We start from the raw sequence: 16,380 nt of genomic DNA, 5'->3' as shown, positions 1-16,380 counted from the left end.
GCTAAGGCAAAAATTATTAGCCCTTTTTGATTTTTTTTTCTTTTAAATATTTCCCAAAGTGATGATTAAAGAAGCAATTGAATTTTTTATAGTATTTTTTTTAAATAATGTATTTCTTTTAACAAAAATGCTAATACCAACTAGCCACTAAATCAACAAGTTATGAATTGATAATATCAGTAATGCATGAAATAGCATTGTTTTTAATCTTATTTTTGGTTTCCTGGCTTATTTTAGTGTGTTCCTTTGCAAAAAAAAAAAAAAGAAAAAAAAAAGTAGAAGACCTCAATATACGTTAACAATTTATAGAATTTGTAAACAAACAGATTGTATACACTGTAATGTGTACCCATGCAATATGCTCTAAAATGCAATCTCCATATATATGACTTCTTGTTCACAAATGAAAATCCTTCTCTTTAATAGCATGAGGTTCCACATTTCTAAAACTGGCTGAAAGTTGATTTGTTTTATACAGATGAAGTCAGAATTATTAGCCCCCCTGAATTATTAGCCCCCCTGTTTATTGTTTTCCCCAATTTCTGTTTAACAGAGAGAAAAAAAAAAATTTCAACACATTTCTAAACATAATAATAACAACTAATTTCTAATAACTGAATTAATTTATCTTTGCCGTAATGACAGTAAATAATATTTTACTAGATGTTTTCCAAGACACTTCTATAAAGCTTAAAGTGACATTTAAAGTCTTAACTAGGTTAATTTGGTTAACTAGGCAGGTTAGGGTAATTAGGCAACTTATTATATAATGGCGGTTTGTTCTGTTAAACTGTTAAAAAAGTTAAACTGGCTATTTCAGAGTTTCTCTGTTTGTTTGTTGGGCTCATGTAGAAACATTGGCAGAACTAAATGTGTGAGTTTTGGCTGGGTGTGCACAGCAAAGCACACGTCCAGAAAATTAAATGTGATCAGGCTCCTTTTCTCAAAGATATTTGACATAATTTAAGGTAGTTCCAATCAAGCTAATGTACGTCCAAGTGTTTATTTTTGTCATTTTGTTCACGTTTACTTTGATTTGACTGTTTTTGATGCTGTAAAACAATGGTCTCAAACTCTTAACTCTTAACCTGCTTAATAATCTCTATAGTTTTGAGCACCTTGATTAGTCAGATCAGCTGTGTTTGATTAGGGTTGGAGCAAAACTGTGCAAAGCTGCGGTCCTCCAGGAATTCAGTTTGAGACCTATGCTGTAAAACACGCATGGTGTCACGATTGTGTGCTTGTGATCTACAAGAGTTCAGGTTGGATTTTAAAGTTTATTCAAATCGAAATTTACAATGATTATTTTGCTGGTGTACACCATTTATTCTTTACGTGAACAATCAATACACTGTAAAACCCAACAGTCAACTTTATTAAATGAAATGAGTGTAGTGAACTCAATGCACAGAAAGTCAATTCTACTCATTGTTGAATTACTTCAACACAGTGTTGAAGGTAATGAGTTAACTAAATACCTCATTACTTTAACATAAATGGAGTAGGTTCACAGTATTAGATTCTTTTTTTAACTAAATTGGTTTGTAGCAATCAGTTTCCTCAAACAGTTTGAGTTGCCTTAACTTACTGGGTTTTACAGTACTCAGTTGGTTTGAGTTCTCTTCATTTATTGGGTTTTACTGTGCTCAAACTGCTTTGTTTACTCATATGGATTAAGTTCACCGTTTCCTCAAATGGTTTGAGTTACCTTAACTTTTTGGGCTTTACGGTGTATGTGCAAGTTAATCCACTGAAAAAAATGTTGTTGATAATCTTCAATCAAATTTTGACCATTTGCTTCTATGTTTGGAATAGTGGTTCTTCATCAGTTTGATGGCTTCAGTCACAATATTCCTAACCATATTCTTCTTACCATTAGTCTGCTAGGATGGAATAATGGGCAAAAACAAAGCTCCGCCCCTACTCAATATTCCACTTCAGCTGGAAGCAAATCAATGTACAGAGGTAAAGAAATAAATGTCTCAGCAAGTTCCTCTTTATGTATTCACTGGGACATTTCGCATTAATTTTTCACATTAGTGGAAGTACAATTTTGTTAATAGCAGTTTAACGTTTTAACTGGCCCTGTTAGCTTGGTCCAGAGATGGACATTGAGTAAGTTGTGATAGGGTGTACTGGCAGAATTTTAAAACTGCATTTAATTAAATTGGGGTCAAATTAAAAAGAAAAGAGTTTGACTTCACCTTTCTATCGTTGAAGAAAAAGAAAAGGTCTTGCTTTTAGTTAGGTCTGTCTATTTGGACTAGATATAAACATTGAATACATTCGCAAGTGACAAAAACATTACAATGGAAAAAAAATAACAAAATAGGAACATTATGCACAAACTATGTTTTAATATGATAGCTTATGAATAGATATTAGTGGTGCATATTTATCATGGTCAGAAATGGGGATCAGTTTAGTGTACTGAAATCAGTGAGAGGTAGCTGTGCTCTCACCATATTCTAAGAAGACTTTTTCCTCATCCTTCTCTATTTTCAGCTGATCTTGAGCCAGCAGCTCCTTATACTGCTGCTGTTTGATCTTCATCACAATGTTCTCTGCTTCCTGCAAAGAGCAAACAAATATGCAAAGGTTTTGTCTTTTCCTGTCAGTTGGTTCTCAGGAGCTGCTGTACGTGACAGTTCTCATCTTAATAGAGGAACTGCCTGTTCTGAATACAACTAACCACTCTAAACCACAAAGACACTTCTTGCCGCAAGGCATCAAAGTGTGGGTAACTGACTCATAGCACACTCATGTCTAAACTTTTTTCTTTTCTTTTGATCAACATTAAGATTATAAGCACATTTGTTAGAGTATTCTTTCATCTTTGTAAATATTGTTAGTCCATCTAAACTTAAGTCTATGACAAAAATGAACATATATAACTTTTATTCATTTATTTTCTTTTTGTCCCTTTATTAATCTGGGGTCGCCACAGCAGAATGAACCGCCAACTTATCTAGCATATGTTTTACGCAGCGGATGCCCTGCAACCTATCACTAGGAAACATCCATGTACACTCATTCATACACACACTACGGTCAATTTTCATTCATTCATTTTCTTTTTTGCTTAGTCCCTTCATTAATCTGGAGTAGCCACAGCGGAATGAACCCACGTAAACATGGGGAGAACATGCAAACACACAAACACCAACTGACCCAGCTGAGGCTCGAACCAGCAACCTTCTTGCTGTGAGGCGACAGTGCTAAACACTGTGCCACTGCATCGCCCGATATAACCTTTAATTGTAATCATTTATTAATAAATGTTGCAAAAAATCTGAGATAATTTAGATATTTTCTTTGCCATTTTGATGTCTGGATCAAATTAAATTTATAAAAGTGTATTTTTATAAAATGTATAATCAATGCAAATACTTTCATTGATTAAACAAAAAAAAAGTTTTCCTAACAAATATAAAACCTAGTTGTTTAAAGAATTTATAAAGATCCATTTGAAAAGGTTTTTAATGTCAACAAATGGGTAAAAACGTTTCACAGTCATTATTTTATACACAATTTATACATATAAATCTATTCATTTATATATCTGTTCCAATTTCACATGCATGAAATAAACTTTTTATTAGAAAGAGTAATTCTAATTATATACACTCACTGGCCACTTTATAAGGTACACCTTATAAGTACTGGATTTGCATTCAGAACTAACTTAATCCTTAGTGGCATAAATTCAACAAGGTACTGAAAATATTCCTCAGAGATTTTGGTTCTCTGCAGATTTGTTGGCTGCACATCCATGATGTAAATCTCCCGTTACATTCCCAAAGGTGCTCTATTGGATTGAGAACTGGTGACTGTGGAGGCCATTTGAGTACAGCAAACTCATTTTCATGTTCAAGAAACCAGTCTGAGATGATTTGGCTCGTTATCCTGCTGGAAGTAGGAGTTGCCATCAAAAGAAAGGGTAAACTTTAGACATAAAGGGATGAATGTGGTCAGCAACAATACTCATGTTGGCTATGGCGTTGACATGATGCTCAGTTGGTACTAATGATCCCAAAGTGTGCCAAAAAGATATCCCCCACACCATTACACCACCACCACTACCAGCCTGAACCATTGATACAAGGAAAAAAAAATCCTTGCTTTCATGTTGCTGACAATAAATTCTGACCTTACCATCCACAGCAGAAATCGAGACTCATCAGATCAGGCAACATTTTTCCAATCTTCTACTGTCCAGATTTGGTAAGCCTGCGTGAATGTTTTGCTCCTCAAAAAAGGAGTGGCACCCAGTGTGGTCTCTGCTGCTGTAGCCCATTCGTCTCTAGGTTTGATGTGTTGTGCGTTCAGAAATACTTTTCTACATACCTCAGTTGTAACAATGGCTCATTTGAGTTACTGTTGCCTCTCTATCAGCTGGAACCAGTCTGGCCACTCTCCTCTGACCTCTGGCATCAACAAGGTATTTGTGCCCACAGAACTGCCGATCACTTAATATTTTCTCTTTTTCGAACCATTATCTGTAAACCCCAGAGATGGTTGTGTGTGTAAATCCCAGTAGATCAGCAGTTTCTGAAATAGCCAGAGCAGCCCATCCGGCACCAACAACCATGGCACGTTCAAAGTCACTTAAATCACCTTTCTTCCCCATCCTAATGCTCAGTTTGAACTGCAGCAGATCGTCTTGACCTTGGCTGCGTCTGAAACCGCATACTTCTATACTACATAGTACGCTAAAATAAGTATGCGAGCCAAGTAGTACGTCCGAATTCATAGAATTCAAATGTGTAGAGTACTTTTCTAACGGCCGAGTAGTACGTTGAAATTCAAATGCAGTACCTACTGAGTAGTATGCAGTTTTTTTTATACACAGCCCATGTCTACATGCCAAAATGCATTGAGTTGCTGCCATGTGATTGGCTGATTAGAAATGTGTTAACAAGCAGTTGGACAGGTGCACCTAATAAAGTGGCCGGTTTCCTCAGTCTACAAACTTATGTCTTTGAAAGTTTTAAAATGTAAGACTTCTTACTATATGCATTCAAAGGAAAATGTAAATGCTAAATATTTATTGCACGTGTGAGTATGAACACATTTATGTTGACATACGTGTGATGGAAGGTCAACCCTATAATTCAGATCCCCCAGCCAGAAGAGGTGTGTGAATCGATGTGTGATGTCAAAAGGATTAACTTTCTTATCGCCCAGATTTAGAAAGCGCAGAATACTAACGTAGTTCTGGTTTCGCCTAGAAAAAGTACAGTAATCCGTTAATGAATGTGCAACAGTGCAGATTTTGTATTGTACTTTTATTATTACTCACTTGTTAATTTGTTATTTGTGACACTGCCAGGTTTTGGGGTTGTGGCTTACCTCAGTTTCTTTTCACTTCCTGAGGTCAGGTGACTGTTGACAAATCCAAAGGAGGTTCTGTTAAACATAAAAGAGACCCCCACTGCTCCTTTATTTCCTACAAACACACACACACACACACACAAACAGATAGTTAGCTTTTTATATAAGAAGTGACAAGTGGCTAGTTTTACATTTAAACAAGCCTTTTAGTATGTAATGCCTAGTACCTACTAAAAATACACTAAAACCTTTTTAATAAGTACACTGATCTATTTAATAGGTATGAATATTTAATAAATAAGAACTAGCGCCTATGAATAAATCTAATATATATGAGATAGGAACTAAGACCTATTTATATGCAAGAGTTTATAATAAATATTGGTAACACTTTATTTTAAAGGTGTCCGTTACACGTGTTCCATGTACTTACTATTGTTCAATTAATACTGCGTCATTATGAGTAACTAACCCTAAACCTAACCCACATTTTAACCTAAACCACATAGTAAGTACATGTCTATAATAATACCCAGTAGGTAAATGGATGTCGTAATGTTGACACCTTAAAATAAAGTGTACCCTAAATAACTTCTAGAATCTAAGACTAACTACTAGCGTCTAAAAAATAAGTACTAACCACATAATGTACCAAGAATGTATGTAGTCATATATTAAATACATACTAGCCAAAATTAAATAGTTGAAAGAAGTCTTTCCGCTTGTTAAGTGTGACATCACGCGAAGGGTCAGAATTCACTATTTCAAACTGTAAGGGGAGACTTAACAAATGGTATTAATAAACGTTTACAAAGCGATGTATTGTTTTCGAAAATCATGATCGCAATATATATTTATATCCATGCCTAATATCTTTAATATTATTATTATTAATATTTAATAATTTTTTTAAATGTTGTTGATAATATTGGTAATTGTGATGCAACAACAAATATTTTCTCAATTTAAATGAGCGGCTTGGACCCAGAAACAGTTTTCCATAGGTAACGACTTAACAAGTGGATAGAATTTTTAAAAACATATTAACTAGTGACAAAAAACAGTGACTAATTAATAAAGTGCTAGAATCTACTGAATATGTACTACTATCTGTTTATCACTAGTTTCTGATAAATTAATACTAGTATCTAATAAGTACCAACGTCTAGCAATTGAATATTGATAATAAAAATATTGCAGTATCTAATAAAGAAGTAGCCATGTCTATTTAAAGGTTCACGAAACCCTGGAGTACTTTTTTTGAGATTTTAACAGATTTGTGTGTGTTGAGCATCAGTTAAGACAACAATAGCACCTGTCAGCTTTAATTCTGGGGAAAACTGGATAATTTTGAGCTTTTGTCAGCTAATTTCAGATTCCGGGTTTAAAATGATTTTTTGGGCGGGATCAAAATCAACGACGTAGCGCAGACCTGCAAGTGCAAAGATGATGCGTCGATTTCTTATTATTATTCATAGCAGTCTTCTTATCCTATGAGAAGAGCCGGCTTCTTAAATATGCATAAGAGCACGTGCTTTCCAAACATAAAGCAGACCTGGCTGCCAGTGCCATGCTCAGCTGTGAAATCCTATGTTGATGACTGGGTGAGACGCGTCTGCAGACCCACTGCACGCAGCTCTTAGTCATTCATAAGGGTTGTTTGTTTACATGATCCACGGGGTTTGTTGCATGTTTTTCCCTGCGATACTGTCAGGGCCGATACAGCAAAGTTGTGTGTGTGCTGCAAGCATTTTTTGTCGGGTGAGCAGAAGGAGAATTAGAGAATGACGGATGTTGTCTTTTTAGGTAGTTCGTTCACATTTAGACACATCGCCGTGCTGCCATGTTCGCCTAAATCCTCCAGATTACCAGCAGGGCTAATGGTTAAAATAGAAAGGGCAGAGACCTGCTGCACTAAGTTTGCATTCAAACCTATGATTCGGACCCAGGATTGAGGGAAAAGTCCTCATTTATAGTGTTTATATGAACATTATCTTTATAATGATATAAATTGTGGTTATGTGTTTATGTAATTAGAAATGTAGCAGGGCTTTAAATTACTATTTGTTTCTTTGTATTTTAACTTTGTAAACTATAAAATCATGCGTCTCCGCATGGTTTGTGTCTCATTTTGTGAGCCGACTGACAACAGTTGCTTGCTCCCCTAATTCTCCCCTGCTCTGCTGACCACGCCCACTCCTGCCCTTTGCTCGCGGAGCTACACGCCCACTATGATGCATCATTTGAAAAAAATCTGAGGTGGACCTAAACCGAAAGTGAGGGGTGTCATGGCCCTTTAAGTAATCAACTCAACCCAAGCTCATTCGGGAAACGTAGCCCCGCAGACGTTTCTGGAGACTGCAATTTACGTAGCCGGAGGTACGTATGGCCGTGTTTTGTTTTTTTCAAGTGAACGCTACGGGGCGGTGTGATGCCGCTCCTCCTCTTCGCCGGCTGAGGGCTCATCTCCGTCTGGAGGGCTTTCCCGCCGCAACCAGTTTGTCCTCTTAGCTCGCAGCATTACGTCAGAGGAGTGGAGGCCCAGAGGAGGAGGAGCCGGCCACGGCGATGACCGGGATCGAGTCCGGGGAAGAGCGGTTCCAGAAATTAGGTAAGATAAAAAACAGAATTCAAAAAATAAAAGAGAACGAGTTAGCGATGGGGCAAGAATGCGGCGAGATCCGAAAACACGGTCAAAATTGGACGAGGGCTTTTGCTTTTTTTTTCTGGATGGCTTTTGCAAATCTTAGCTTGAGTTTAGGAAAGGAGGAGGAGGAGGGCGGCTGGGTCGGCCGATTGGCTGGCCGCCCGGTCGATCTGTCAGTCGTTCAGCCTGTCAGTCGGACGGACGATCGCTCTACAGCGGCCTCTGGTGGCTTTTCATGCGAGAACAGCGTGGACGCGAATGGCACGCGCTCCTGCGAGGCGTTCAAGACGCGAAAAAGCGCGCACAGTGGCCTCTCGCGCATTCGCGAAAACAAAAACTGCTCGAATACGTACCTCCCGGGACGTATTTCGCGGTCTCCAGAAATGTCCGCGGGGCTATGTTTCCACAATGAGCCTGGGTTGAATCAACTTGACCTTATCTACACAAAACATTGCACTTCTTATATCTTCTCTCCACCCGGTCAATGTTCTCTTCGCCCTCAAACCCCTGGCTGTCTAATGTTTTTACACAAAAAAAAAAAAAAAAAATATATATATATATATATATATATATATATATATATATATTTTCCTCTTTTAAACTACTTATTGAAAGTAAGCAGAAACAACACAATTTTTGAAATTTCATTGGGACAACTTAATTTTTTATGTTCAGTCCACATAAAGTTGTTAAAAGTGTTAAGTTAACTTAATTTGTGTTGGGACAACATGAATGAATTGCATGGAACCCTGCATTTTTTACAGCGTAGAGATAGCAAGTCAAGCCAAGTAGGCATCATTTGCCTTCGGCCAATACTTTATACTGCCTCAACAAAACTGACACAAACTATTCAGGACATTTTATACCCTTCGCTGTCTTCACCACCTCCTTATCAGCTGATGATTTGGCCTCCTTTTTACACAAAAACACTTAAATTAGCAGTCTGTTTCCCACTATGTTCATCATGATTCTCCATCAAACAACATTATCTGGAAAAAAAATTCACTCTCTTCCTTCTCCCTCATAATGGAGAAATAATTATCCAAACTGCTTTTGATACAGTAAATCATCAGATTCAACTGCCAACCATCACCTCAATGGACATCACTGGAACCCCAGTCTTACCTCACTGGCAGATCATTCAGAGCTGCTTTGAGAGGAGACAATTTTCTATTTACACCACATCACTAGGAACCATCATCCAATCATATGGTTTCTTTTATAAATGTTATGCCAATGACACAGAGCTCTATCTTTTATTTTATCCCAATGAATCAAGGGTAACGGCAAGATCTTGCACTGCCTGGAGGAACTTGTTTGGATAAAAGACGGTCACCTACAATTTAATCTGGCAAAAAAAGAACTTATTCATCTTCCCTGCAACTCCACACACTCAACACAATTTCTCAGTCCAACTGCTGTAATCTACTATTAACCCATGTAATTCAGCAAGGAACAGGATGATCAGCTGTCCTTTAAAGAGCACATTGCTAACACAGCTCAATCATGCAGGTTTGCACTTTTCAAAGTCAGAAAATTCAAATCCATTATAACAGATCATGCTGCACAACTCTTGCCATTTCAAAGCTGGACTATTACCTTGTAGCTAGACTCACATCTTGCACCCTTAAACCTCTACAGATTAAGCAGAATGCTGCAGCTCTTCTGGTCTTCAAGAAAGCCCATGTAACACCTCTCTTTATCTCTCTGCATTGGTTACCGATAGAGTCTTGTATGAAGTTCAAATCATTGCTTGCTTACAAGACAGCCACTGGCAATGCACCCTCTTACCCCCATCTGCTCCTGAAGTGAGTGCTGCCTATAATACCATCTTAGAGAGGCTATAAGTCATTTTCCAAAACCTTTTCATTCAATGTTCCCTGTTGGTGAAAAGATCTTTTAATTCCTACACAGACTAATTTACCAGTGTCATTCAAACAACAACTGACAACCCATTTCTTCCACAATCGCCTGAACCTCTGTAAACTAAACCTGGACCCCCTCTTCTCTCCCACACCTCACCACACGACAACACAAAAATAATTTGTACCTCACACAGGTGAGTGGGCTTGAAAAACCACTTGTAAAAAACACATTCTTTCATTTCTCTGACACTTTAACCCACACTTGCATATTTGCACCTGGCATATTTTTCCAAAAAAAATTAAATGAAGAAAAATATATATTCTAAATTTGAATACGCTATACAATTATGAAGTGTGCTTCACACAGGTGAGTGGGCTTGACAAATCACCTGAAACACTCTTGGTCACATTTTATTTTGAGGGTCCATTTGTTGAATTTAAGGCCGTACTCACACTAGGTACAGTTGCCTCGAACCGGGCCAAAGCATGCTTGTCCCCCCTCCCGTCTCCCCCGACAGCCCACACTCACACTAAAATTGGGCCTGGGCACGCTTACGTCATTGATGCTGCGCTGTTCAGTGAAAAGCGCTCTCACTCAGCAGCACAGTGGAGATTTCTGTAGTTATATTGTTTCAGTCCTTAGGGATGCGGTGACACGCAGTCAGATATTTCGCCGAACAGATCCGCCACTTTTGGCGCTCATAAACAATCATAAAGCCCTTGTGCTGCAGGAATAAGGAGGTCTGCTGAAGGTGCGCAGCTGTCGTGCAGTGAGGGGTTTGCGTCTTTAATAAACTACGGCAGTTTGCGTTCATTGAACAGTAAGATTGATTAATAAATCCATATGAAACAGTCCCTTAAAGTCACATCTTGCTTTCAGTTTCGGGCTTTGACGTGTTTTGCACTCACACTACAAACGTACCCAAAAAAGCCTAAGTGAACCATGCTCAGGCCCACCTCTTCCAACCAGGCCAGGTGCCCGAGCCCGATTCAGCGCACTCACACTTCTCAAATGATCTGGGAAACGGGCCTGGGCACAGTTCGGAGAGCATAGTGTGAGTAGGCCCTAAGTTACGCTGCATCTACATGCCAACTGATGCTCATTAGATTATAAGTAGACGGTTAGGTTGGGGTTAGTGTTGGGATTAGGATGTGTAAATTGACATGTACTTGCAAAGTTTCATATAGTCAGTTACATGTCTGTTGAAGGAGAAGTATCAACAGAAATTAATCAGACAGTCTTCTAATATTTAAATGGACCATCAAAATAAAGTGTTACCACACTCTTCTCTCCATATAAAAAAATTAAGATCCTTATTCTTTAAGCATTGACAGTTCCTTTGTATAATAAGCACTTCTTGTGTATAATGCTGAACGCCTCCTCTAGCGTCTGCTAAATGACTAAATGTAAATGTAAGTATTAGTGTGTAATAAATAAGAATTACATACAAACTCCTTCATAAACACTAGTATCTAAAGACTAAGTAAAAGTTATTAAATGAAGATTTAGTACTGAACTGAAAGAATACCAGTTTCTAAAAAACTAACTTGCACTCTAAAACGAGCTGCTTAAAATTTCTAGTTAAACTTTTCTACACAACTGAGTAAAATTGCAAAGTTAAACTAAAAATTGTTTTTTTGAAAACTGATCAACTTAAAGTCTGTGTGAAGCGGTAGTTGCTGAGACTTTAATTTCAGCATCTCAGTATGTGAAATATTGAGTAGGGGGCTGGCCTTTCTTCTGAGAATATGTATTTGACATCTTCTGTTTGCACGAATTAACTGTTTGAGAAATTAACTGCAGCTGAACTGAAATTAATAACAAAATGGCCAAAATCACATATGGTGCCATGACAAACACAAACTGTTGTGTGAACCGCCAGAGGAAACTAGCATTGAATGGTGAAATAATGACATTAATAGAACTATGTTTTTAACATGCAAAATGGGAACGTGAAAGGAACATTCTAAAAGCCACTTATGTAAACATCTTAATCATATTATTATTTTATTTAGATTAAGGCAAATAATTAGATTACTGATGTCCATGTAAACATAGCAAATGTGAGCTAGCAAAATAAACATTGTACATTTGGATTTCACAGACTTTTTAAAGTTATATAAAAACTTTTGTTGTCATGACTTCTTATTATATCATTTTTCAGTGTAGTAATTGTTTAGAGGACAACAAAATCTATAAACTAACCTAAAGCGTTAGCTATTCCAGTTTTAACACTATCAGAGAAGATGTGAGAGAAGCGGTTCTCGTGTTCCGGCTTTGCTAGAACCACAATTCTGATGCTCCACAGTGTCTGAGTTGCAATCTGTGAAAACAAACACACAAATGACACTTTTTAATCAGGATATTTTAAATAATATACATTCCTTCCTGTCATTCAGACCTGTAACACACTCCAAAAAAAGTTAGGACAGGAGCAATTTAGGGCTAGTAATCAAGTAAATGGGTTAAGTAATGAGTAACTTTAAACAGGTGATGTTAACAGGTAATTGTAATTATGATTTAGTACAAAATGCAGCATCCAAGAAAGGTCTAATCCTTTAGGAGCAAAGATGGGCTGAGGATCACCAGTTTGCAAACAAATGCGTGAGAAAATTATTGAAAAGTTTAAAAATAATGTTCCTTGAAGAAACATAGGAAGACATTTGAATATTTCGCCTTCAACAGTGCATAACATAATTAAAAGATTCAAGGAATCTGGAGGAATTTAAGTGTGTAAAGAACAAGGGCGCAAACCTAAGCTAAACAACCGTGTTCTCCGATCCCTCAGGCAGCACTGCATCAAGAATCCTCATTCATCTAGGAGCGATATCACCACATGGGCTCAGGACTACTTTGGCAAACTTTGTGAAGTACCAAATATGTAGTTACACCATAGACTGTAAAATATATGGACGTAGTATCTGTGACGTCACCCATAGGTTTCTGATGAGCGCAAAAGAAGCCACAACTAGGCACGGCCAACCATCGCCATTTTGTTTGCGCGTCATAGCACCCTCGGCGGGATACCAAACAAGGGCAAAGAGGCGGAGAGTGAACGGAGCTAAAGACACCTGCTGGCATTTTGCTTGGACCTGGATCAGACACACTTTAATTTGGGAGAACGCTTAATACTTTATTACCTGTGACTCGTTTGTGTTCTGACCACATGTGCTTGGCTGTACACTATATCAAAAAAGTGTTTAGACTTTTAAAAACACTGTAGTAATACATTGAGCCACTAAGTATTGTTCTTCTGATGTTTTTCAACAGGAGAAAAACGCGAATTACTTCCAAACACTTCAGATATAGTCTGTTTTAGTAAATGCAAGACTATTGATGAAATCCAGCACTGTATGACAACGCTTCAGATGACTGTTCTAGAGCCTACAGCTAAATAATCTGTCAGATTCTGGAGTGCATTACAGCATTACATAAACGATAAATGATCTTAAATAAAAAAATATACATGTATAGAGATGGTATACAAGTACGTAACTTTACTCACATGGGAAATGGAGGCCACATGAATGGTTTGTGAGCACAATTAAGAGCACACAGCATGCCATGCCATCTGATAATTATAGGAAACAAGTCCAAAAGGCAGTTGACTGTGTAAAGTCACATAAAACAACACAGAAATATGATAAATATGCCGACATCAGTGGCTAATCTGCCGGAGTCAGCTGAGGTGATGTGACAGCGACCAACGAGACCTAGCTGTCAATCAAGTGGCCACTCCCTTAATTATGCAAACCTAATATAACTTAATATAAAGGAAACGGATGAGTTATAAAAAAATTCACCCCCCTCACAGTTGTCATGAAGGGTAATATTAGCTGTATTAACAAAAATCTTTTTTTGTACCTGGCTGTAAACACCTTTTTTTTCTGCTGTAAAGTTTGAAATTGAAATTTGCTCTATTATGGAGCCTGGAACGGAAAGGACTAGCATAATTTCGAAGAATTGCAGTTTTAGTTACTTCCGTATTGGCTTCCCGAGGGAGAGCGGGAGGTTGCCGCTTGAGTTACACCCACAATTGCCAGTTAACAGATAACAGTAAGCCCTATGTTAAAAGTGTCCAGATGAGTCATCAACTTCTCTGGGCTCAGCGCATCTCGGATGGACCATCACACAGAGAAAACTATGTATTGTGTGCAGATGAAAAGAAGAAATGGGTGCCGTGTGCTCCAAAGAACAATAGGATCATCAAGACTGTTACCAGCAACAAGTCCAAAAGCCAGGGTTTGTCATGATATGGGGTTGTGCCAGTACCCTTGGCAAATGTAAGATTCTGGAGCACAATAAGCTACAGTACTCGTTTTCCAGCAATGTCCAATCATATTTTAACAAGACAATGCAAAACCATATACTGCACACATAACAAAGTCCTGGCTGTGGAGGAAGGAGATGCAGCTACAGATTGGCTTGTCTGCAGTCCTGACCTGTCTCTAATAGAGAATGTATTCTCTAAAATGCAACAACGAAGACCCTGTACTGTTACCCATCTTAACACTTGTTTGCAGAAAGAATGGGACAAAATTACACCTAAAACATTTCATCACTTGGTGTCATGAATCCCTTAATATCTTTTAAGTGATGTGAAAAGAAATGGTAACATCACAAAGTGATAAATGCTGTACTGTTACAACCTTTTTTGAAATGTAACTAAAACTAAAACTGTAATACATGTTTATTTAAAAACAAAAATCATGAGGAATACATTAAATAATGTGCTGTTGTAATGTCTGCAATGAAATACAAGTCAAAGAAAATGTAGAAATCATCTCTTTTTTTATTTGTTTTTTCCATACTGTACTTTTTGTCTGATTTGGGGTTGTATATACATTATCATAGCATCTGTAGTCATAGCAATAACGATCCAACATAATATGCATATTACAAAGCACCCACATCCTTTTTAGTTTTTTTTTTTTTTTGTCACTTACTTGTTTGAAGCTAATGTTGGTTATATCTCTAAGGGCTCCTCTAATTGTCTCAATCCACTCTTTCTCTCCCAGTGGGTCCTCCTGTGTCCCGATTACGTAGATGTCATGTGGGATTTGATTGGCTGTGTCATCGTGAGTTTTCCCCTGACCCTTTGACTGGAACCAAGAAGTGATGTTTTGTGGTGGATTAGCATTTCCTAGATGGACAGAAAAGGTTTTCTTTAATCTATAGTTTCTCTTTTAGCAAACAGCCACATGTCATATGCAATAGGTGTTATTATGCCATTACATGTGAACATGGGTCAGAAAAACTAGTTACAATTAATGCAAATTAAACTACTGTACATTTTATTAATTCTAAAGCCAATAACATGCAATTGTAAATATAAGACGTACATTCAGTTCACATTTAAGTGGGTTCTTTAAAGATATATTATGTGCATTTATGAGCACATTTTCATTGCTTAAATGTACATTTTCACTTTTTTACTAGGCTAGTTAGATGATCAGTGTGACTGCAATTTTATCACAAGATTTTGTGTTTCAGTTCCAACAAGTAGGTCATAAAAGTTGTAATAACCCCAGTTATACTCCAGAGTTTTTTAGATAACTATTTCAATAATTCCTATAAAGGGTTAAGCACTTTAAAAGGTTATATGTTATATGACTTAAGACATCTCACCCATGTTCCAAGTGCCAACAAAGATGGTGATCATATCCGGCTCAGGTTTTCCTGAGTGCTTATTCTTCATCTGCTGAAGAAGCTGGCAAAAGCCTTCTCTCTTCTAAATATGTGTTTTAAAGACACACTTTTACACAGTGATACATTGAAATATGCAAAAAAAAAAAACATGGAAACAGTATATTATTTTCGTTCATTTATGTTTCTGCCTAAAAAAATGCCATCTGAAAGCATTTCATTGTTACAGTCTGTAATCCCTGTCTGCGATCCCTGTTAAAGCAGGGACAAGTCAAAAAAAAAAAAAGGGAGTGAGTGAGTGAGTGAGTGAATGTAACATAAAAAAAAAAAACATTAGCTGTAAGGTTTTTACCTTTGTGTCATCAAAGACAAAGTCTTTGCTCTGAGTTTTTCCTTTCTCTGTCTCTACCACCAATACAAGTCTGTTGTGCATCTTCTGTGACTTCACTAACTGTAAGACTGCAAATAAGAATTTTTCATGTTCCAGTTATTAAATTATTTAATGGGTTTCACACATTGTTTACATGACTATAAATTCTCTAGAACACTAGATTCCGACTTACTTAAAAATTCACCAACTGGCCACTTTATTAGGTACACCTGCTTAGCTGTCCATTATTGCAAATGCATAATTGCATTGCAAAAAAATGTGATATGTGAATGTATTCATTTCACAAACACTTTATCAAAATGAAGACAAAAGAAACACATAGAAAGCTTTTTATTTTATTTTCATCTGAAATAGAAAGTGCTGGTAAGGGAAAAAGGTTGATGGAAAAGTTAATGAGAACAAGCTGTTTGAAGTCTAGTGGTTAAGTGTGCCGACAGTAGGCTACTGAGTATAGTACTGAGGTGCTTAGGGTGACCAGAGTTCAATTCCTGTCTAT

At 37.3% G+C, this 16,380-nt stretch overlaps 1 protein-coding gene across 2 annotated transcripts in view; it reads right to left on the bottom strand.

Annotated features, from left to right (window-relative positions):
- The window catches only part of inpp5d (inositol polyphosphate-5-phosphatase D), a 53,911-nt gene that overhangs the window by 14,899 nt on the left and 22,632 nt on the right, over positions 1 to 16,380 (bottom strand). Inside the window, exons 10-16 of one of the 2 annotated variants that reach the window (XM_087257294.1) lie at positions 15,846 to 15,952; positions 15,476 to 15,578; positions 14,794 to 14,990; positions 12,053 to 12,170; positions 5,353 to 5,449; positions 5,089 to 5,227; positions 2,463 to 2,571 (exon numbers count right to left, since the gene is read on the bottom strand). In XM_087257294.1, coding sequence (XP_087113420.1) covers positions 2,463 to 2,571; positions 5,089 to 5,227; positions 5,353 to 5,449; positions 12,053 to 12,170; positions 14,794 to 14,990; positions 15,476 to 15,578; positions 15,846 to 15,952 — 870 coding nt within the window. Of the gene's footprint in view, positions 1 to 2,462; positions 2,572 to 2,895; positions 5,228 to 5,352; positions 5,450 to 12,052; positions 12,171 to 14,793; positions 14,991 to 15,475; positions 15,579 to 15,845; positions 15,953 to 16,380 lie in introns of both variants that reach the window. The other variant, XR_015493718.1, reaches the window with a different exon arrangement.

This window comes from Danio rerio, chromosome 6 (assembly GCF_052040795.2).
Source record: "Danio rerio strain M-AB ecotype USA chromosome 6, GRCz13ab, whole genome shotgun sequence".
Lineage (NCBI taxonomy): Eukaryota > Metazoa > Chordata > Actinopteri > Cypriniformes > Danionidae > Danio > Danio rerio.
This window is presented reverse-complemented; position numbering and strand designations above follow the sequence as displayed.